Consider the following 24,146-nt stretch of genomic DNA (forward strand, 5'->3'; position numbering starts at 1 on the left):
AAAAGGTTGAAGTATTAAGACTGATAAGAGCGATGATGTGGTAAATCGATTTTGATGATGCTTCCGAATATTATGAAGCACTATACAAATATATATATGATATATAAGTTCGTCGTGCAGATCAAATATGTACATATACATACATGGATGCATATATGAGGTCTGCCAGTATGCCTATGTATTAACCCTTTGCGTACAGTGTATAAAAAGTGAATTGTGTAAATTACCAAAAGAGAATGGGTAGCACTTTTTCAAATAAGCACTTAGCGTAGACAATTACCAGTCCTTGGTGTAGTTTGACGCTAAAGCTTTTCATATCTTAAAAGCTTAAAAGCTAGCGCAGCTATTTGTTTGTATTAATAATATGTAAGTATATTTAAAAATTAATTTAAGCAATCTGTTAACTGATTTCTCGCCAATTTTGAGTGTATATTGAGGAGATTTTGAAAAACATTTCCGTTTGCATCCGAAATGGGCAGCAAACAAATGGGTGGCTATTGTGCGCACGTGGCGGCTGTGGAATTTAATATTTGGCAAATTATTAATCGGTTTTATGCGACCCTCTGGTAGTTTATTCAGATCACGTGCCTCTAATGTTAATAAACATTTGTTGTGTATATCAATAACAAAATTCATAAAAAATAACAATGTATCGTTGTTGTCAATTAATATGAAGCAGTGGCAGCCAATAAAATAATGAAATGCCGCAAATTGATTTTTTGGCCGTACGTACGGCATTTGATTGCGTGCAGCACCTTGTGGCACAGTTAGTCAAACAATTCATTGCCAATGTCAGTCAAGGTGGCGCCGCAGTTCATACGTACTGCCACTTCCTGCCTCCGCAATCGTCCCTTCTCCCATAGAGGCCATCAATTTCAATGAGCTACCCGTCGATGATTGAAAGTGCCGTCAACTCTTGAGGCAATTCATTAAAAAGTCAAAGAACTGTGAGAAACAGTGGCGGCATTTTTGTTTATGTCTCAATTATGGTCGAATTTTCGAAGTGTAGAAATGCCGTTCACGTCCGTGAAAACGTAAAAAACATTTACAACGCACCAAAAATAGAACGACATAAAATCCACCATGCCGGACAATCGATGGCAGCGAGCCGTGCGGCTTTAAATATGCTATGAAAACGTTGAAAACAATTAAAAGATATTCATTTATGGCTGCAGCTTTAATGCAGAGCCTGAACCAAACAGGCAGCGCAGCCATAGAGCTGCCAAAGTATAGGTTCGCGCCGCCGCGGCCGCTGCTGCGGGTAACTCACCACTCACCACACACCCGTAAGCACGCGAGACTCAAGAACTCAACATGCGAACAGAGCGCCGAAGGTTTGTTGTTGCCTGCCTGCATGCCTGCCTGCCACAAGTGGCCGAATACCAAAGCAACCCGAGTCGAGCAGTGCCGAGAGCCGAGCAACAGTTAGCGCCATACCAGTGGCCAAAGCCTCAGTCGCAGTCGTAGTCGCACGCATCCGAGTCCGAGCCCGAGTCCGAATCTAAATTTCAATCCGAAACCCCCCGTCAGCGTATCCATGCGAAACAGTCGCGCATTTTGCCATCGAGCGTTGGGCAGCGAACAATGCGTCGGAGTTTTTAGCACCGAGGCGCTAGCGAATCGGTTAATCAAATTCGAAACTAAGGGCAGCCAAAAATATTGGTTAAAACCAAACTGCGAGTGCCATAAAATAAAAATAAATTAACAAAAATAATAATTTGCGCTGTGCGGGTGTGCGGGTGTGTATGTGCCTGTGTCTGGCCGAAGCAACAAAATTTTCCATTATATTTTTACTGCAAGTCAATAGTGAAGGCAGAGCCGCCAAAAGTGTCAATTGAATTAGCGTCGATACAAAGAAATTTTTAAAGGCGCAACAGGTCGTGCCGGGTGCGGTAACGGGCGCGGGAAAGTATCTGTGCGTATTCGAGCTACTACAAGTAGCTAGCAAACTGGCCTAAACTGATATGGTTTACGATCGGCAACTGAGAATTGCGAAAAATGAAATAAGTGTGCAAATCAATTAGCTATAAACATACTCCCACATATCGGCAAAGTCCTTGTGATTTCACAAAAACAACTATTGGTATTTGCAAGCCCATCGGCAGTTTTGAACCCCAATTGGGTCCAATGAAAATTCCGCGAAAACCCTGAATTTGTTCTGTCATTGGCAGGTAATTTGAATTTGATTTTGAATGAAGTTTTGTGCGTATTTTTATTAACAACTTTAAGTGTGTTCTAATTGCTAAGTGTTTGCTTAAATAATTTGAAATTTATGGGCATGAGCCCCAAATGGTATAAACATATGCCAGGCACCAAAAAAAAAAAAACCTCAGCGAAAATCAATAAAAATCCACTCATACTATATGTACTATACACACGAATGTGTGTATGGAGTCCAGCAAATTAAATTTTATGTGTTTCCACCACACTTATAAATATTTAGTCCGTTAGCGACTTCCACTGGCCAGCAGCCTGTTGATTGTATTGTTATAATTATTCGTTTTTTGTATTTTGTATGTTATCCATTCTTTTATTTGTTTAAACAAATTTAGTGAATTAATGCTGTGGGCGGTCGATTCCATTTTTTAATCAGCCGTCCAAATGCAGCTCATCAATTCATCTAAATTAAACAACATGCCTGAGAACATTAACGAATCAAATCAATTAACTATTAGTTCGAAATACATACATATTCGTATGTACATACATACGTGCATACACCTGTTGCCCAGAGAATGAAAGACATTACTCATACGACCCGTGTGCAGGCGAGTCGATGCTGAAGGAAAACAAACAAGCGCAAAGACAAATTCAAATTTACAAAATAAATACGAGTACTACGTTGGAGAGGAAGTCATCCCGCTGTTTGAATTATGACAAATAATATTGCACATTTGCATTTTGCAATTTGTTTCAAAGAATAACAAAAACTATGGGTAGTTCGACCGGGGAAGGCGAGCATGGGCGTTGGCACGGGCATCGGAATCGGCATGGACACATAAAAAGGCAAACTTATCTCAAACTGCAGTACACAGTACAGTACAAGCGGCAATAGCAACAGCAAGAGCAACATGAAATGAATTTATCAGATGCACACGGCTCATGGTTCGCCAGAATGTTGTAATAGTAGGTTGTTGTTGTTGTTGTGCATAAAAAGCATGCATGCAATGCTTTAAATGCAATAGCCAGCCACAGTAACAGTAGAAATGTAACGGGAGAAATGGCAAATCTCATGGCAAAATGCAACAGTGTGTGTAAGGGTGTGTGGCAGGGGCATGGCTCAGCTTAGCACTGCCCAGCGAAAATGTGTGACAAATGCAGGCGTCCACCGCAAGTCGTCGCGCCGTCATCTTTTGTTGATTACGCGCCTTTGTGTATAAATTAATTAAATTAAAAGTTTCCGGTTAAGCCTCCAAATGTCGAACGTACATGAGGGGTTGAGACACACATACCCTCATACACACACACACACACACACATACACACACGCAATTCGTTGATTGCTCATGCAATCATGTAACGAAACGCATGCATTTCTGACCATGCTAGACAAGGAACAATTTTGTATGACCAGCTGACCCTCAAAAGAATTCGCAAGCTTCTTATTGTAATATTTGCTTCTTCATATCTACATATATTTACGCTATCTGACCAAGTAGCTACGTGTGCCCCAACTAATCAATTAAGGGTAATATGGGGAGTTGATGGCTTCGTTTTTTTTTTTTTCAAATAATATGTAATTCCATATTTTGAAAACGAGGAAATACTTTTTTCTAATCTGAACTCAATTTAGAAATGGAATATTTAAATACTCTGCTAGCTACAACAACGAAGCTAGGCTCCTTAAACAGTCTTGTAAACAATTTTTGACAACCTAGCTAATCATTAAAATATTGTTTTTGAAAATGTGGAGCTTAGAAATAGGCGTTGCACTCCACCCCACCATCACTATTCGTGGGTTCCAATGTAATGATTAATGCTCTTACCCTGACATTTTCCGCCTTTTAAATTATTTTTCATATTTTTATTTTTGTTATTCTTAGGTTTATTAGGCATAGCCACAGAAGAACACTCAGAATATTTTGTTCTAAAATAAAGTACCTTCGAAAATACTTGCTTTGGTACAAGCTGTTATTCTTTTTAAAGCTGTTAAACATTTATAAACAGAATGGGAATACATATATATTTTTTTCAATCTTGGCTAATGTCTATACTTACGCTAGGACAGTTTTTTTTTATACATACATACATATATGCTATTAATTTCGATATTATTTATTTGTATATATTTTTTTGGTTGATAAATTTTATATTCATTCAAATAAAGATTTGTTTCAATTGAAAGAATCTACAAAAAGCTGTGAAAAGAATTGAAAAAGTATTAAAAAATTTAGGTTTGTAAGATAAATTGAATTCTATCCAAATTCTATTGAATTTTTTTATATTGTAATTGTAGTTCTTAATATGTACCTACAAAGAATATTTTAGATCTCATGACTGTAATAATTCGGACTCACCATTAAAGAACGGTAGCGTTCAAAATTATTGCCTTGTTTTCACAGTTGTTTGAATTTTCCGTGGAATTTGAATATGAGTGGAAGTAAATCGTGTGATATCGAATATTACTAAGCCCCCATCCCCACTGACTAGGTGCTATAATTAAAGAGTTAATAATTAGTTGGCTGAATGCGCGCCCCCATTTCGCTTTGAGTTGCGCTTGTTAAACGGTGCGTATACGTAATGCGAAAAGATTTCTCATTGGGCTGGGCTTCACCTTGCCCAGTTCGGCACTCGGCACAAAGTGGCACCGTCATGGACAGTGATAGTGCCTGAAAGTGCCTCCAATAAAGAGTTCGTAAACATCGACAAACAGCAGCACAACAACTTTTGCAAAACGCCAAAATCAATACAAACAAGATTTAAACATCTACTTGTACTCCAAATGATGCTGTGTGCGCGTGCATGTGGACAAATCCGATTTCGATTTGATTACTCAAATGAAAAGTAAGTCACGAATCTGTAAACATTCGCAGCGCAACTATACATACTATATATTCATGTATATACTATATATTATACATAGTATATACGTAAATGTGTGTGTGTATAGAAACCTGCACACTGGCAGAATTGTCAGCTCGAGTTTTGAGCCGTTCAATTAGCGTCCAATTAGAAAATAAACGGCGCGTTAATCACCTTTGCGAATTCACAAGCGAAATAATTCATCGGTGTAAATTTTGTTGACGGCCTGCGAGTGTCGCTGATTTATGAGCCACGCCCACTGTGACGCCCACACTATATTTGTGATAATTTAAATTCAAGGAAGTGAAATTCTCTTGTGCGAGGGCAGAGAGGGGCGGACAGCGGTGGAGTTCGAGGTGATAGCAATTGACCTTCAAGTCACACGCTCGCAACTTTCAACAAACTAAAGACCAAGTGTCAATATTATGACAGCCCGCCATTGGGCTGCCTTTAATACATGCTTGGGCCAAGGAGGGCTTATGGCTTATAAGCATGGTGGGTGGGGGTTGGGGGTGGGTATGATGGATAAGTTGGCGATGTGGTGCAAATCCCAAAGGATGAATTTTACTGTCCAAGTTGTTGGACTGGCTAACAGGCTGCTTAGCTGTGGTAGTCAGAGCATGCCGCCCGGGGTGGACACGGGGGCGTTAACGTTGACATCACTTGACCAGTTTAATGGCACCCTTTATGGGAAGAGCGTAACAACTTTATGATAAACCAGAAACACATTTATGAAAGCGCATGTGAGTGGCGTTCTTTTTTTTTTTGTTTTGTATCCCTTTAAGCCAGTTCAGACGCAATTCAAACTAGTTAAGAGGAAGGGGTGCTGTCAAAACATTGGACTAATGCCTCAATTGAGCCATTTGGACAGTTCATTGGGCTACAGACCGCATTCCACCCGTTTTCAAGGTCGCCGGCAAATGGCTTCCACGGTAATTGGCCATTCACTGATTTGTGACACGCAGCTGCGTGTACGGCATTCCTGATGATGAAGGCGCATGCCAATTACATTAGTCCTGCCCACTACTTGCCGCCGTCGACTCGAAAGCAGTATGTCCCATTGCATTAAATTTGCATTGATCAAAACTATGGCAGCGCACACAAGCGCCTTAATCATAAATTTCCATTAGTCTCAGCATACACTATGCATGCAGTATGTAGATGTGTGTACGAGTGTACATACATACAAGTATATGCTGTGCATATGTACAAATATACCTCAGTTGTGCGCTTACAGTGAATATAAATTAGTAAAGGGTGTAGAAAAATACTTGTAGCAAAAACTTATAGCACAGCTTCTAAGAACAATCAAATTATCGATATAATGGTCCTTCAAATAAAAAACCAAACTGAAAGTAGTTTGGAAAAATTTATTTCTTAATTGAAGAAAGTTTTTGAAAAATTATATTAGCTTTTTTCCGAAAACTACAGATTTGTTTCTATTGATTAAAAAATTGTTGGAAAAATCTCTGTATATAGTATATGTATATGTTCTGATGTGACTTTGATTCATGCATCATATTTATAAAAAGAATGCAATCAAATCGAACTGTGCTTAATCAATTCTAAGAAAAGTTATTAGCAAAACAAATTCTCGCCGGTACAACCCCCCCAAACTGCAGCAACAAGTTTGCTCTTCTTCCTCTTATTGCTGCTGCTATGGCCGCATATAACTCAGTGACGGAAGTTTACCTGGGTACAGGGTATTACACTGTCGGGCTTGCTCGACTGTAGCGTTCTTTCTTGTTGGTTATTATTTCTATTATTTGTGGTCATTCTTTCTAAAATTACATAAAAAATACTACAAGTATATGTTATCAGCGCAGCTTAGGAGAAGCTCAGCAGACGATCGAGTAAAAAGATTATTCATTTAGGAAGAATGCTTGTATTTGGATTGAAATTTAAATAAAAGTATGAAATTTTAGTATGCGAGACTTCAGCACTTAGCAGAGTCAACATTTTATTGAATTTGAAGTCGAATCAAGACAGCTTAACAAAATGTTTTAATAGGATAAATAAAATATTAACAATAAGAAACAGAGTGAAGAGGTAAAATAATATGGCTTCAAATATGCGCAAAAAGGAAGCAGCAGGGGAAATAGAGAGAGCAGCTAAGCTATAACTTAGCCGGTATTAAAGTAAAATTTTATTAAGCAACTTAAATATCACTTCACCACCATCACAACGTTGTTTTAAAGTTTATAAAGAAGACACTAAGTAGCTGTGCATTAATGCATGAATAAGAACATCCTGAATAGTACTGAGGAGGGCGTACAAGGTAGCCTGAAAAGTGCAGCGCTTAAGCCAAGGATCGGAAGGAGTACTCGTTCAAGTCGATACCAACTGTACACACTACTTGGATGTTTTGTATGCCAAGCGGACGCAACGCTCACAAATATACAAAGTTATACACACGTGGATTAGTTGGGGCTTTCTTTGGTTGGGGGGCATGGTTTCCATTTAAAGTGGATTAGCACAAATGTGAAATTGTGTGTCTGCCAGAGTATGTAAATGGTAACATAGTATGTATATGGTTGTGGGTGTGTATGGCCAAGGCCAAGGCGCGTGCACTCGAAAGATGAAAAATTATTAGAAATAAAATTCGAATTGCTGCATCGTTTTTATAAATAGACAAGTGCCGCGTATATGAGAAGCTCGCCTGCAACAACGACAACGAGAGCGACAACCACATGGGCGCACATCATTGCCACAAATTTGTCAACTACATGGTTTGTCTCCGCTGCACGTGCCAGCCAGCTAGGCAGCCAGCCAGCCAGCCAGCCAGTCAGAATTCTGCTGTCGAGGCACAAAGCAGAGCAAAATCAATGTAGTGTAGAAATAGCCATAAAGCGATGCGAGATGCACAAAGCTGCACACGCCGCTCATTAATTTCGGACCGACACGGAAGAGGGCAGGAAGGGCAGGCCAGAGGATGGGGTCTGGGACTGGGGGCTGGTCGCAAGGCTTGTGAGTCAGTTGGTCAGTCAATGGGACAATCTGTCGCCCCATTTATGACAACTGTCTGCTGTTGCCTTTGCATAATTAACGAGCTGAGCCAAACCTTGCAATCTGTGCTAAAATTACTGAAATGCTAAGCGAATAAAAATAACCATGGCTGCCAAAATAGTCACGGGGTTCTTTCGATCTTAGTCAGCGTTGTGGATAGAGCAAGTGATAATTTAATAATTCGACAAGCCAGAAGACATCCTAGCACCTATTTCTATTGTACGACCAACTTTATCTAATTTACAATTATCTAGTATCTACATTTGATGCGAAAATTCACGCTTTTAAATGCAGAATATTATTTAAGTACATATATGAGTAAATTAAATTATATGGGCCGTTGTCTGTAGAAAAAATCTTGGAACGTTGCTTAGGCTGCAGTATTCTTAAAAAACAACAAAATGTGTTGAAATCATTTTTTTTGGCAATAAGGTATGGATTATAGCAATATAAATCACTCGTTCAGATGCTTCAATAGATTCAATAGATCAGCATTGCAATTTAGAAAATGCTTGTGGATTATTAGTTCTTAGACATAACAAGAAAGGAATGCTAAAGTCGAGCAGGCTCAACTCTTAAATACCCTGTACCACTCACAAAAAATAAATTAATTTAATTTAATTAATTAATAAATTTCATTTAGTTTAAAATTCCAAGAATTACGGGAGTTATAGAAAATCTTGATTAGGAGAATCTGTCACCAAGTTTAGTTATTCTAGCTCTTATACTTTCTGAGATCCTTGCGTTCATACAGACAGACAGACGGACATGGCTATATCGACTCGGATTGTCATGCTGATCAAGAATATATATACTTTGTGGGGTCTGCCACGCCTCCTTCTGTGTGTTACATGTACACTCGCACAAAACTAATATACCCTTGTACCCTTTGGGTACAGGGTATAAAAACGACACTTGGATTAATTAAACAAATTAATTAATTTAATAATTTAAAAAACATTTAATTATGTTTTTAATACAATTTTTTTTGCGAGGTGGTGCAGGGTATTAAAGACTTGAGCCTGCTCGACTTTAGCATTCCTTTCTTATTAGTTGAGTGTGTTCTTGCAGCTCCGAGATTTCAATACTGTGGGGGCTTGTCTTTTTTCTAACTTTTTTCTGGGTGTGTTTTTGTTACAGTTTTGAACTTAAATAAGTCCAGTAAATTGAATTGATGTTCTGTTTTCAAGACGTCATTCACTAATGTTTCCGGCATTGCCAGAATAATGTCGAAATAAACACAAACATTCCTCTGACGGAATCATATTATTTGCAAAAAATCAATCGAAATGGAAGACAGAGGGCGGATACTTTATGCTTGGTAACTCAGGTTGGGGCTATATTTTGGCGAATTTAAAGCGCGGCCATGGCGCACGTGAACAGCTGCACGTCGACACAGACAAGTGTCTGTCGAGGCATCCTTGCCTGACGTCAAAGCCATTAGGTTGACCGAAAAGAATAGAGGAAAAAAACTGAATTAAACGGCTTCTTGTTTAATATTTTTAAAATATTTTTGTATAGCTGCTTGTTATTAGCTACGCTTCTGTTGTTGCTGTTGTTTTTTCTGACAATTGTTGTTGCCATTTGGGGTGTTGTCACAAAATTATATAAGAATCATAAATTCTATTAAAGACACAGATCATTAAAATGCAAACGCACGCGTTTGTGTACATAAAAATGCTTAAAAAGTATTTAATGGCCTGTTGTATACATATGTATGTGTGTGCGAGGATGTGTTGGTGTTAGTGTGTGTCTGGGTGTCTGCGTGTCTGGGTGGGCGCTGTAGGTGTGCCACCTCTATACGGGGACTGCATTTATTTGTGTGCAACTTTGTTGCGCACTCGAAGCTGACTACCCTCGCAGTGCCACGTGAATCACATCCGCCGGAAATGAGTAACTTTTGGCTCTATAGCTTAATAAAATAAGAAGCAGAACCAGTACAAGAACTGCCATTTATTTTGCCACTTTTGCTGATGTTTTTGTTTTTGCTGTTCTGCTGGCAACTTATTAAGTTTCAACAAAGTGCGCGTTAATGCCGCGCTTCTTGCAACTTGTTTTAAGAGTGCGTATAACCCCAAGATATGTACTTATGTATAGTATATGTATGTATCTAGTGGGAGTTGCTAGGAGGATGTGGCTAGAAAGTCACGTAGCCGTGCGTTTGTTAATGAACACTTAGCGTTGGCCCCACACATCATTAGCTGACGTTGGTATTGGCAAAACGCTCCAGTTACAGCAATTTGTAGCCATGTTTTTGGGCATCGTAATTAAATTTAACTGCCGCTCTTACTGCCTGACTTGCGCAAGTGGCAATAAGTACTACGTTGGCAGCCCAATTTCGAATGCTGCGGCCACACAGGACATTATTTTAAACAACTACTTATTTGTCGAGCTTTAAAAGCCCTTAATCAAATAAAGCAATGTTATAAAATGTTTAAACAAATATCTATTTAATGTCCCTTCCAATTCCACTTGAACCAGGTTTTTGTCAGAGCTATGTCTATATCTGAATATATTTGAATTAAGCCTCTAATATTTTGTTAATAATTTTTTAATATAGTACATCATCACGTCAATACTGAATCACGATGAAGTTTTTCTTAAATCCCACTACGCTTTCAAAAACACATCGTGATAATCAACTAGCCTGCGTTAATTCCGATCGAAATAAAGCTGCTTTGTTTGTCTGATAAATTGCCTTCTTTCCGGAATGTTAAGTTCGTCGATTTCAAATTCCTAAACTTATTCCTAAATATGGGTAATCAGTCAATTCTGGCTGTTGTCATTTTACTGAACGATTCAATAATAGGCTTCAATCGATATAAGTATGTATCTCAGAAATAAAGATAACTTTGAATATAGCCAACAAGAATCATCAGCACTGTAATGCTTTTCCACCAACGATTTGAAACTTTTGCTGAGTGATTTTTTGTTTGTTTGTAAAAAATATGCAATATTTTATTGTAGACAGTTAAAATTTAAAAACATTTTGAAACATACTCCAACTTTAAGTAAAAGAAAAGCTATATACCGCCATCATTAAAGCTGGTTGTCCCGATCTTCCCCAGATGCGATTTGGGCCGTAAAGCTTGGATAAGCGCGTTGGGTTTACAAAAAAAGGCGTATTTTCTAAACATATATATTTAAATAAAGAATAATAATCTAATATAATATTATATTATTATTATAAAATTAAGTATTTGTAAGTATTTGTTCTATTTACCTCAATAATCAAATAAAATAGTTTCCGAGATCAGTGCCGTTTCATTATTTTACAAAGACTACTGTTTGCTGCTCAGTAAGTACTATATAGAAATACAAGCACTTATAAATATAATATTTATAAAGATTGCATCGGTCATAAAACCCATTTGATGTTGTCCAAAGGCAACCTTTCAGTATTTTCAGTAATTTTGTGACGACTTTCGGAAACCTTGAGTTCGGCATAAGCAGGGCTTTTTGGATAAGTGTATGGGGCACATAATGTGCTTTTCTATATAAAATCGATAATCCCTTTCCAACAAGAGATGAATAATTGGTTCGGTTACCAAAATATTTTCCCCAATTAAAGTTGCATACGATTTGTTCTTTATTGAGGCATTGTACTTACTATTGCTTGCAATTCGACAAATAATATGAAATTTAATCATTTCAACAACTTATTCATGAGCTTTAATTTAAATGCGAGTAACATAATTCGACACACATGCTTACGTTTAATGTTGTTGGAGTTATTGTAGAGCATCGGGCAACATTCCACCGAAACATCGATGCGTTTCCCACCTCCAGCGTGGGTGAACGCAGAGTGTATTGACAGTCGGATCTGGAGCTTTGCGCATTTGCATGTGGCTATAGCTTTGGCGTTTACATTTTGAAAGTTGGCATACATACGAGAATGTGGCAATGGCGTGGCAGAAGATATGGGGACTGTAACAAGTTGTCCTGAGTGTTGGTTGCGTGTCATTGTGCTAAAATCAACAGAAATGGAAACGATGTGTACGCCTCCCCCCGGTTTTGTTTTGTTCGTTGGTCGTCAGCACCTTGTTGTTTGCCAATTCGCATTTGGATATCGGACCCGGGCGGGCCATACTAACTACGCAGCAGCCAGAGCAACTCGTTTGACATTCAGGCTCCCGCACTCCCCCCCCGGACAGGGCTTGGATGTGGCCATGGACGTGGGTGTGTTGTAAAACAAGTAAATATCAATAGAATCTTTATTGGTTTTATAAATATTTGCCGGGTTTTATTTTGTTGATGTTGTTTTTATTGTTTGTGGTTCGCTCACCCCTTCAATTGAAGGCCAAGTTGTTGACAGGACCAAAAAAAAAAAATATTGAAAAGAGCGCACATTAGATGCTTTGCTTATGCAAAGCCATGGTAAGCGGATGTCCTTGGCAGCGGACATCTTAAGCTGTTTAAAGCCTGTTGTCTGCGCCTCAAAGCCCTAAGCGCTAAGGCAGTGGAAATGGAACTTTGCACTTGCTGATGGATTTGGCCGCTGACTTTTTGACTCTTCGAGCGTAAGCCGAATTCAATCAGGCAGCCTTTTAATGTGAGCCAACTTTCTTGACAGTCAGCCATTCTCTTTGGGCCAGGCCAGGCAAACATTTTGTATTCGCCTTATGGTTATTCCTTTGAATTGTAGGGATGCAAAGCCAGATAAGGAATTAAATTAAACAGGCACAGTATGAACACTGGGGAATGGTCGCATTAGCAGTAGCCGGAGAAGCCGCATTGCGGTCGAGAACACTTGGAGCATGAAATAAATATTACTCATACACACCCTTAACACACGCACGCATGCCCCTAATGAATGCGAAAGTACACACACACACACACACACACACGTACATACACACCCTCGAGGTCGAAACATATGAAAGCAACATTGTCAAATATTGCGAAATATGTACATATATGAAAGGGACCCCTTGGTCGATGGTCAGAGTCCAATGAGCAGTCAAATGTATACACTCGAGTACGAGTATGTGACAGCTTTGAGTCACAATGTGATTGATTTGCCATCAAGACCCTTGTAGTAGTGAAGCTGATGCGCTCGACTGGCCATTGCTTAGATGGAGCATGTCTATATATTGCAAATAATGCCGCTTGTCCTGTCAATCAGTGCGACAACATGGACTTCATTTACATCGGGAAACAACGGGTACAACATAATGCCCGAAATGGATATCGAAATGGTAAATGAGACGAATGGCGGCTGATAACAAACTCATAACATTTAATTACGTACAATTTACTCATATGTTTACACAATTTGTGATCCAAAAATGATAACAACATGTATTCGGTGTTCCCTTTGCCCTTTCGCTCGCAAATGTCACACACATACAGTGGATTGTGATTATGATCAACCATCATAATTAGGCAAATAACATTTTAGCCCGCAATAAAACTTTGATTTCGGCAACAGTGGCCTGATTGGCAAATCGCCCGTAATGAAAAATTATGATCATATATTTATATTAGCACTAATTTTTTACAATTACATTAGAAAACGAATTCATCTTTAGTTCAAGAAGGGTTATTTTTGGAGTGTTTCAGAAATTAAAATACTATAAACGTAGATAAGAAAATGATTAAATTTGAAACAAACTCTTTTTAAATGTGTTTCTAATCACTTTTATAATTCACTCTTTACATTTGAAGTTTTATAAATAAACTTAAAATAACTTAAGAATTGAAAATATTGATGGAGTACTGCTTTATTTAGCACCTCGGATTAAGAAAGTTGTTTACGAGATTATGAAACTACCCGATACAAGCCGAGAAAAGGCTTTCACCAACGAGTCGTATGAGTAATTTGAAGAGTTGCAGAAAAATTGACTGTAATTAAGGCTATAATTGTTATTGTTTCTATTGTTAATTTATTGTTGCAACAAAAACGTTTTATGATCGCAAATATTAAAATGATAGTCATATAAGCGATATCTACTGTACAAATGCGTAGATAATCGGCTCGCTGAGCACAACAGAGACTGAAACATTTTTGTATACAAATTGCTTGGCGATTGCTGATAACAGCTGACAGGGCAATGCGCAGAAGTCCGCAAAGGTGGCCAAAAGGTGGGCAAAGTGGTAGCCGTTTCCCGATTGCCCAAATACTGCGGACACATGCTACCCAGTGATTATTCGTTGGGAAATTTGATGCCACGGCGCGCGCCTTTATCTCTCGTCAGTCGTAATGACGCGTCGCGTCTATTTGTCCAGCATTGACATGGGAAGAGCCGCATGTGGCACTTCCAAAACGGCCAACACCCGGTGCGGGACTGGGGGACGGGGTACGACGGGCGAGCGCGTCTGTGTGTCTCAATTGCAGTTCCACCTCCGGTATCCCGCATGTGACGTACACGTGCACGATGGATTGATGAATGACAGTAGGATTGGCTGAAAAATATCATCACGCCTAGCTATATACTATATGTACGAGTACGTCAATGATCTGTGACGCACAGAGGCCAAGGGATTGCAACAATTTATCAGCAGACGGGCTGCAAAGCGAAGCCAAATTAATTTGCTGCTGCAGTTGCGGCTGCGCTCGCTTTTCACGCTCATTTTTTCTGCATTTTCATGTAATTAAACCAGGAAAGCTTCGTCCAATGACCACGCACAAACACCCAACGAAGACAAATGGCCTGATGTTGAGTCCACTAAGCGTTTAGCGAAGGGAGCGGGGAGACGCATACCAATTGGCATACCAATTTGTTTAAAGCAGCTTCGGGTTTTTTTATACAATGAGAAGAGCACCGAAAACCCCAGAAATGGCCATTATGTGACTAAGCTGTGCTCCTTCCAGAGCATTGCCAGACAGAAGCTATCAAGGAAATGGGGTTCGCGGGGGAAGGGCGCATGAACACTTACGAGGGCAGTCCAAATATTTTAGGCTGGGCCATGATGTCAAGCTCATACATTTTCAAAACTTTGGGATTGTGATGGGGAATCTTTCCTTCGAAATATAAGCCATATCGATATAATCGACAGTCGATTAACTTAGTCGATATTCTTGCATTTATAAAAATTGAGAATGTTTAATATCGTGCGGTCATAAAATGTGGTCTGCGCAGATTTTTCTCCATCGTTTGCAACTGTTTAGTTCTAGGCAGCTGAACTTACGAGTTGACGAGCATAGAAGATGAGATACGTCGGGGACTCCCACAAACCGTAACCTATGACGAAAACATTGCCAAAATTTACGAAATGATTTTGGACGATTGGCGAATCGAAATAAGAGCCGAGATAGCTAAGACATGAACACATTGAGGGTCGTGTCTGCTTACTTTCGATCAAAAACGTTATACCATACATCGCATGGCAAAAATTCATCCTAATTACTCTCTAGACTTAGCCTCAATCAACTTAATTATATTCCAAAGCCCAAAGTTGCATTTGGGAAACTGAAATGTTCATTATATGGGGGTGGGGGGTGTGTCTATTACCTTCGTAAACAACCATTTACAGGAGCAGGACGGCGAATTTTTTTTGGGGGAATTGTGTTAGTTTAAATGGAGACTATGTTACAAAATAAAAAAATGGGTGCTGTTGAATTCTATAAAGATCAGAGTAAGCTGATAATTTCATAAGCAAAAAATAAATAAATTACCAATAATTACCAAAAAAATAATAAATACAAGAACAAAAATAAATAAATATAAATAAATAAATAAAATAAATAAAACAATTGATAATATAAGGGCGGAGGAGGGATTAGCAGATCAACATACAGTACAGTCCTGCCTTCAAATAAAACTTTTGGAATGCAAATTCAATAAATTCAATATTTATTGTTGTCTTTATGCGATATTCGTGTTCACTGCTAAAGTTTCTTTGAACTTTGCATAAAAAAACAGATTACTAGGTTGGGTGCAGCTTAGGCAAGGAAAGCGTACGGCACGCGTTGCACTTTTGCTTTTTTTCCCGGGCTTATCGTGTACACTGAGTCATGTTCCAGCTAAAAGGGTGGGCAGTGAGTGTTAGTTTGTGTGTTGGTTTCTTGTTATGCTCTCGTTATCGCTGCAGTCATTTTTCAACGCGCTCAGATAGTGCCATGTAACAGAAACGCATTTTATCAACTACAAGAAGCCCGCGTTGCAGACAGGGCACGAACTAGGAAGCAGGGCTAGGGCTGGGGCCAGTTGCAACAACAGCTTCAACAGAAAGGCCAAGTGCCAAGAGAGCAAGCAAGCAAGCAGAAAACATAAAGATAAATGCAATGAGCCACAAATACGTGGCGTTTCTTTGCCCAAAGTGTCGACAAGGACAATGTCAAATGGGCCAATTCAGTGCCTGGAGGAGGGTGCCTCAGGGGTCCTGCAACTCTATCTGTGAGGCTGGGCTTGTCCTTCAACATGAATGCGCACTTAACGGCAACTGGCGCTGATTTGGACAGCACTTGCGCTCAAAATTCAAAAATTTCCCCTTGTGCGCCATGGCTAGGCAAAAGATAAGGCATTCCGGAAAACTTGTTGGGCTGTGCACAATTTATCAGTTTTTCTTTAGTGGCAAACACCATGCCATAATATTATTTGTAACATAACGCGGCACATGATATTTTACTTAAAGTTCAAATTGAATTCCGTCTCACGTACTTTAAACAGATGACAAACTGTTTGCAGCTATTAATTAAATCGGCGACCGTGTCATAAACCCCATAAATGTCGCCTATTTCAATTATTCAAGTCGTTCGTTATGTTTTTCTACTGCATATCAAATAACGATTATAATTAAACGAACAAAAGAGAAATAGTTGCGTAAAAGTGCACTGAACCCATATGGCCGATAAGGTCTTCCACATAATCCATGATCGGTGATATTTTAAAATTTCTTGCACGCAGCAAAGAGCAAATTCAAATACTTTCGCAATTTATTGAGTGTAAACATGGCCAAGGCGCTAATTGTATTGGCCAAATTAATTGAATCAACACAGACGAATTGACTTCGAGCTGCCTCGAAGGGTTAACTATTTGCCATTTGCTGATTGCGTTTCGTTTTTTGAAGCCAAATGCAAATGTCCCTTTTGTAGACCAAGAAGTGCCACAGACCGCGGGGAGGGGGAGGAGGAAGGCAAATATCGAGCTCTTCGCCTATCGCCTGTTGCCTGGGAAGGCGTTCGAAGGAATTAATTAGGCGAAAGCCAATTACACAAAACGACTTACGCAAAATGTCAGCACAGAAACGGCGCCTTGGGGAGTTCAATGGAAGTTGAATTGGGCCAATGGCTACATGGAAATACTCGTACAACTGGCGGGTACATTGGCTAACTTGTCTCTTAGTTATTGGCAATAGCAGCTGATTTAATTAGCGCGTTAATTTCGAGTAGATGGCCTGGCAAATGCAAAAACTTTGTAGTGCTTAAGGGAAAGGATACTGAAAACTTAAACACAAGTTAAAGCTCATTGGAGGCGTCGCATTTTGATGAGGTGGTGTTGCAACAGCGCCTCTGGCAGCCACACGTAAGTCAAGGTCTTGGGTCGCGATTGCGGGGCTGGAGGTGGGCCAAGAGTCCTCAGGTGACGGGCCAATTAAATGAAAAACGTTTCCATGTCGGAGCGCTAATGGTTGTCATAACTTGATCGATGCGCCCACACAACAGGCGGCAGTTCAGCCGTTCAGCCATTCTGCTGTTCAGTTGAATGATTGAGCAGCTTTAAGTTGCCTGCAAATCAGCAGTCAGCCCAGTGAGAGTCCTAATGGCAGCCAAATGCGAACAAAAGCCGTTCACACATATATCCACAATCTGCCAGCAATATAAGTAACTGCCACCAAACGACTCACAAGTGTCACGTGGAGGTATTACAAACACAATTCACACGCTTTTGATAGCTCACCTCGACTTCCTGTGCTGCGCGGATACACAAAAAGAAATAATGTTTTAATTCTTTAATTGAAGTGTTAAAAAATAATCTACAATTTATATTAAAAACTGTTTATGCGCATAAAAGAAGTGCCTGAAGAAAGAGTTTCAGCTGAGACTGGTTTGGGGCCGATTATAGCGATAGTTGAAAAGTAAATAAAACATGTTAAGTGAAAGTTCGCCATGAAATTGTAAGAAGTGCATAATTAAAATTAAATTCTAGATTCTCTGAAGCCCTCGAAATATTACTCAATTTCTTTTCTTGTATATTAGAGAAGAGTGAATAAGAGCAATAAATGAATTAAATAGTTAATGGCATAAAGGCAAACAAGAAATGCAAATATCCTAGAACTATATGTGGTTTTTGAGTTGCTTTTGCTAATGCATTATTGTCGAGTAAGTACTGTAGGCTAAAGGAATTAACCCTAGATGGTTGTTGTTATTTTACGTTTACACTCAAAACCGCTACTGCCGATTTTAAATTGTTGCTTTTTGACCACTAAGAACAAAAATTTGCTGCTTTTACAATTTTTAAATGTTGTTTATTTGATTTATTTTGAAATTAAATTTTAATATGTATATCATATATTTAGACTAAATTTCAAAGTATATTTGACAGTTTAAATCAGACTTCAATACAAATTCTTGCTTTAATCAAATACAAACTTCAAATAATACTGAAAACTAATAAAGAAACTTAGTTTTTGGAACATATGATTCAACAAAGAATAACCATCTAGTGTTGAAAATGTAAATTTTTGCTGGACTATTCATTGACATATCCATTTGATTTCCCTAAAAACTTGCCTGTTTGTTCGCACACTTCCACTTTCAAGTGTTGAAGAAAGTTACTCTTTACTTAACAACTTTTTTTTGGGAATATTTAGGATATAAGGAACTTAATTGTTTTTGAAATTAATTGCGAATCATCGATGGTCAGTTTTATATCAGCTTGCTGACTAGTTTGGCTTTTAGTGTATTGGGCCCATTGGGCATGACCAGCACAAAGTGGGCGCGAACATTGTCGAGTGTTGAGCCACTGCCCGCAGCTGTTGCTTAACACACACTGAGAAAGAGACACACATAGACACACCCAGATAGACCCCGGACTAGCGCTGAAGTTGCGGTAAACAAGCAATATCCTGACTACTTTATTTATGGGCTTCTTACTTTATGCCTTTCGACTTTTGTTTCGAAACGTTTCAAGTTGTTGTGCACAGTTCGATTGTGTGGCAATTGATTTTCACATTGTTTTTGGACACTGCCTTGTTTACTTTTTACAGCTTTTCTATGCGTTGCACGCGACACACACATACATATAAGATACATACAACCGATAGATAGATAGACAGATAGATAGTTGGAAAGCAACGAACAAGTCATTAACTCAATGTTCTGTTATATCTATATATATATATTTAGTCGTTATCGCCAAAGCGCTGCCTCGACATATTTTCGGCAAATATTTATCAATTTATTACGCTAAAAAATTGCTACAATTAAGTGCGCTCGTGTTGCTGTCAATGTCAATGTATTGCTCTTATTTATATATCTCTCTCCATATATGGTATACTCGTACAAACAAACATATACAAGTATGTATGTTATGTGTCTGTGATGATTAATTTTTCTCTCGTGCATTTTCTTTTATTTTAGCTTCAGCAAACTACAAATAAATTGTCTGGCGCTTGTGTAAGAGTTGCAGCAATAATAAGAACAGGAAGATTATTTACAAAACAGCAGCAGCCGTCGGCAAACATGGCGGATACGCAACGTGCCACAAATGCCACCCACTCGATACAACAAAGAAATTCGCGCATGAGAAAACAATTGAATTGAATCAAAGATTCGCCTTTCAGACTTTTCCACACCAACTGCACTTTAACTTTACACTGGTCTGCGAAGAGAAGCGAGCATCCAAGCGAGCATCCAAAATGTCCGAGTTTCGCTTTTTCGCGTACACGGACTACGCCTACACGACAAATCAAACGCAGAATATCCTCAATCTGCCGATCTCACCATTTCACGCTTCCGCCCAAACAGAAGATAAGCAGTCCGATATACCCTCCGGAGAGCTGAACATTCCGTACACTGTCTTCGAAATTCTGGTGGCCATCGTGAGCGTCATTGGGAATCTCATGGTCATCATTGTGTTCCGGCGGGAGCGCAAGCTACGTCGTCGCACCAACTACTATATCGTCTCGCTGGCCATTGCCGATTTTCTGGTGGGTTCTCTGGGTGTTCCGTTTGCAATTCTGGCATCGATCGGACTGCCACACAATTTGCACGCCTGCCTGTTCACAGTGTCGCTGCTGGTGGTCCTCTGCACCATTTCCATATTCTGCCTCGTGGCCGTCTCCGTGGATCGCTACTGGGCTATTTTATATCCCATGGCCTACTCGCGCAATGTGCGGACAAGAACGGCCATTAGTAAGTACGAAAACACTTGGCACTTTATTGAAATTTGAAAAGCTAACCAATTTTAACACGATGCTATTGATATATTTTTTCAAATTGAAAAATATTTAATATTTTATTGGTTGGTGCTCCACAGAGTAGTAATGTTTACTAAATAAATAGTGTCTATTGATGAGACAAGTTATCCGTTAACAGTACTGATGATTATCTTATTAATTTCATTACTTTATTCATTATTTCATAATATTATAATTAATAAAGATAGAATATATTTGAATAATCAAGGGATCTAGGATAAAAGCTATCAGTTTTTGTTTTAAATAAAGGTTTCTTTTAACCGACTTCGACTGTGTGAACCGATTTTGATGATTCTTTTTGTATTTGAAAGCAGATGCTGCCCATATGGTCCCATTTCGATTTGGTTCCGTTCTAACAATGGCATCCATGAAAACTACCTTAAACCCAGCCCATTTAGTCAATTTCAATGACAAAAAAAGCATTCACTGTATTAGGCCCGAAGTCAATATTTTGATTTCTTCAAAATTTTACTTATCATATTCTTATTATTAACAAGAAGAAACTACTTTTATTAGGAATTTCTCGGCTTAATTATGTATTTAAGAATAATATTTATTTAGATTATTTTTTGTTAAGATTCTATTTCCGTTTCATTTTATGAAATGTACGCCAATGAACAGTATTTATATTAATTTATATTTATAGACAGAGTTATAGATAACACTATTCTGCTACCTCAATTGAAACGACCCATAAATAATTGCGTGCTACATGCTATTGAGGTTCTCCAACTTATTATGAATCAAAGATCTTCAGATTAGAGAGTCGGCTTTACAGACCGTTATATAATAACTTTTAGAAAACAGCAAACTTTTTACAATTATAAGTTATCTTGTGTAAAAACTGGAAAAAGTAAGCGAATTGAGAAAGCCTTAAAGGGGGTATTGAATATTAAAAACTATAACCTAAGACTGTAGTAAACGGGAAGATTATGCAAAATTAGTTTTGCAATACTTGCAAGCATAAGTTCCGGCATATGCCGTCGTCATTGCCGTTCCATTGTTTGATGGCTTGCTTGTGTGTTGCCTTTTGTTTTAGCCGCTTTGTCCTTGATGGTTTGCTGCTTTTGTTGCCGGCTAACACTTTCCACTAGCGCTGGCCATGTTTGAGTTGTGGCTCAACGGAAGCTCAATGCTGTTTAATGCATTTGCGTCATTTGGCTGCCGATAGTAGTTCATTGCACTGCCAACGCCCTGACGTATGCAACACAAATTGCGAATTGCAAATTGTCCCAGAAAAGCCAAACAAAGTATCCGACGCAACTGTTGCACTTTCTCCATTGCCCATTAACAATGCGATTCATTAGCCAGCCACCGACAGCTGGGACGTAGCCTTGGCTGGCTTCGCCTTCTCATTTACAGCGGCAGCAGTCGTGATTTCAAGAGAATTATTAAAGCTGGCAGGTCCTGTAGTTGAAATGAAGGACTCAACATTGATGTTAGTCAGGCGAACTAATTTGGTTTAATTTCTTTTGCAGTCATTATTTCCTTGTGCTGGGTAGCTGGCACTATTGTCGGCTTTTTGCCGCTCTTCGGCTGGCACGCCCACGCCGACCATGGGAAATGCCTATTCGTCGAGGTCATGGACTATAATTATCTAGTGTTCCTGTATTTTGCCACCATTATCACGCCCGCGATACTCATGCTGGCCTTCTACACGCACATCTATCGTGTCATCATCAAGCAGGTGCGCCAGATAGTGACCATGAATCCTGCTTCGGACCTAAGTCGGCGATCCTCTACCGCCCAGATCCAAGTGACGACGACACCGGGTCGCGGTGGAACCATGTTGCGTGTTTTGGGGGCAGCTCGCAAACGGGATGTTAAGGCTACACAGAATCTGTCTATTATAGTGCTCTTCTTTATGATCTGCTGGATACCGCTATACACGATCAACTGCATTAAGGCCTTCTGTCCCGATTGCTATGTGCATCCTAAGCTGACGCTCTTCTGCATTATTCTGTCGCATCTGAATTCAGCTGTCAACCCAGTGCTCTATGCCTATCATCTTAAGGATTTCCGCGCCGCGCTCAAGAATTTGCTGTTGAAGCTAATGGGTGTGGATATTGATCAGCAGGCCGAGGCCAACCATCGCTTCTCACTGGCCAGCCAGCATCGGCTGCAATCCATGGACTCAAATGTGCGATCCACTCAGCCGCGCATCTATGTAGGTAAGTGCAGGCACGGATTTCGATTTTAATCCTTTGCATTCATTTCGAATGTAATGGCGTCTTTGAATCCAGTTCAGTAACATGTTGATTTGTGTCCACAGACTCCCCTATTTGGTTGCGTCAGCAACAGGAGGCGCTCAAGAGCTCACAGCTTCTGCCCAAGTGTGGCGTCGTCAAGCCCTGCTTTAACAACATTAACCAGACAGTGGCGGCGGTGGCTTCTGTGACGACAGATATTGAGCGCGAGATGTGGAACATTGTGGAGGCCTCGAGTGGGGCAGAGCTGGGCGAGGTGAGCTACGAGTTTCCTAGTGGTAAGCAGGACAGCGATGGGGACAGCAGTAGCAGTCAACAGCCGCCAGGGTCGCAGCGTGCGCCTCAGCAGGCACATCAGGAGCGCCTGGACAGCGCCTACTCCTATGACAACCAAAACTTTTCAAGCAGCGCCGATGATGAGAATATGGACGATGATGATGACGATGCTGTGGAGTTTGAGGATGTCTTTGTGCCGCAGGGTGCCGTCGATCCCGCCCAGCTGAGACGTTCACTGGCCTGTGTGATGCGCAATAAGTTGCGTAGCGACGAGACTGACTTCCAGGTGGCCAGTGAGAGTGCGCTCTACAGCTGCAGCGAGTCGCAGCGGGAGCTGCCGAAGCCCAGCTCCACGCACACCTCTCCCACAAACGGCAGATTGCTGTTCACCGGCGGCTCGAACAGCGCCCACTGCCTGCCCAGCGCCTCCGTTGTCTACACCATCGACTGCGATACAAATCCGCTATCGCCGATTCACAGACCGAAGTATCGCAAGGCTACTACGCTCACGCGCAACTCGCGCATGAAAAGCCGCTCCTGTTCCTGCAACAGCGATGTCGCTCCTAGCGATCCCACTGTGCAGAAGAACAACAACAACAACATCAACAATAATCTCAGCGATAGGCCAGAGTCGGGACAAACGCCGCCAGTGCCGTCGTCACATCTTCACGAAAGCTTTTTCAGTCCACTAAAGTCGATGGGTAGCTTCATGCTGCCCATTGGCAAACATTCCAATCTATTTCATTTATTCCAAACCCATTCGACAAGCTCGGAAAACTCAGTGCCAAGTGGAACAGGGACGCCCACGCTATCAGCGACGCCTATGCCTGCGCCGCTGGTATCCAACGACACGTCGGCACCTGCACCAGCGCCAGCGCCAGCACCAACACCAGCACCAGCAACATCCCTAATCCCTGCCAGCTCTGAAAGTTGACCGGCGGACATCGTCACGCTGCTTCCAAACGGAAACCTATAGAAAAATACTCGCGAATTAAAAGCTTTCCAGCTAAGTGGTCGTTGTTGCTAACTCGCTCGCTCCTCTAATACTATTAAAATAAGAGTTGTTTTAGAGAATTGGTGTCATTAATTATAGCATTGAAAGAAACAACATTTTGATTAAACGTGGTCCCGAAAGCTTAGTTAATTACGCGCATTTATTTTTTGGTGTATTTGTATTTGTTACTGTTATATGTAGCTGTAAATGGATTGTAAATACTAAAATATTTTAATGTTTGCAACAAAAATAAGTAAGTCAGTGTATTTATATGTATG

General features: G+C 40.0%; 1 protein-coding gene across 2 annotated transcripts; it reads left to right on the forward strand.

Annotated features, from left to right (window-relative positions):
* The first annotated feature begins 19,741 nt into the window (after positions 1-19,741).
* Positions 19,742-23,974, forward strand: LOC115621454. Of its 2 annotated transcripts, none has more exons than XM_030515109.1 (3): positions 19,742-20,326; positions 21,870-22,568; positions 22,664-23,974. In XM_030515109.1, exons 1-3 carry the CDS (start codon positions 19,831-19,833, stop codon positions 23,806-23,808), a joined length of 2,340 nt encoding a protein of 779 aa, XP_030370969.1. In that variant the 5' UTR covers positions 19,742-19,830; the 3' UTR covers positions 23,809-23,974. The 2 variants fall into 2 exon arrangements, with proteins under 2 accessions (XP_030370969.1, XP_030370968.1); XM_030515108.1 differs by having other exon boundaries at positions 21,870-22,562.
* Positions 23,975-24,146: the final 172 nt, after the last annotated feature.

The sequence above is a fragment of the Scaptodrosophila lebanonensis genome, unplaced genomic scaffold (assembly GCF_003285725.1).
Source record: "Scaptodrosophila lebanonensis strain 11010-0011.00,11010-0021.00 unplaced genomic scaffold, SlebRS2 tig00000024-arrow-pilon, whole genome shotgun sequence".
NCBI classification, from domain to species: domain Eukaryota; kingdom Metazoa; phylum Arthropoda; class Insecta; order Diptera; family Drosophilidae; genus Scaptodrosophila; species Scaptodrosophila lebanonensis.

What these genes read in the sequence shown, in the direction of transcription:
- LOC115621454 (XM_030515109.1), top strand. Translation starts at nt 19,831, where the DNA reads ATGTCCGAGTTTCGCTTTTTCGCGTACACGGACTACGCCTACACGACA. An exon ending in GCGGACAAGAACGGCCATTA is followed by an intron (nt 20,327 to 21,869) that starts GTAAGTACGAAA and finishes TTTCTTTTGCAG; the next exon opens with TCATTATTTCCTTGTGCTGG. An exon ending in GCGCATCTATGTAGGTAAGT is followed by an intron (nt 22,569 to 22,663) that starts GCAGGCACGGAT and finishes TTGTGTCCACAG; the next exon opens with ACTCCCCTATTTGGTTGCGT.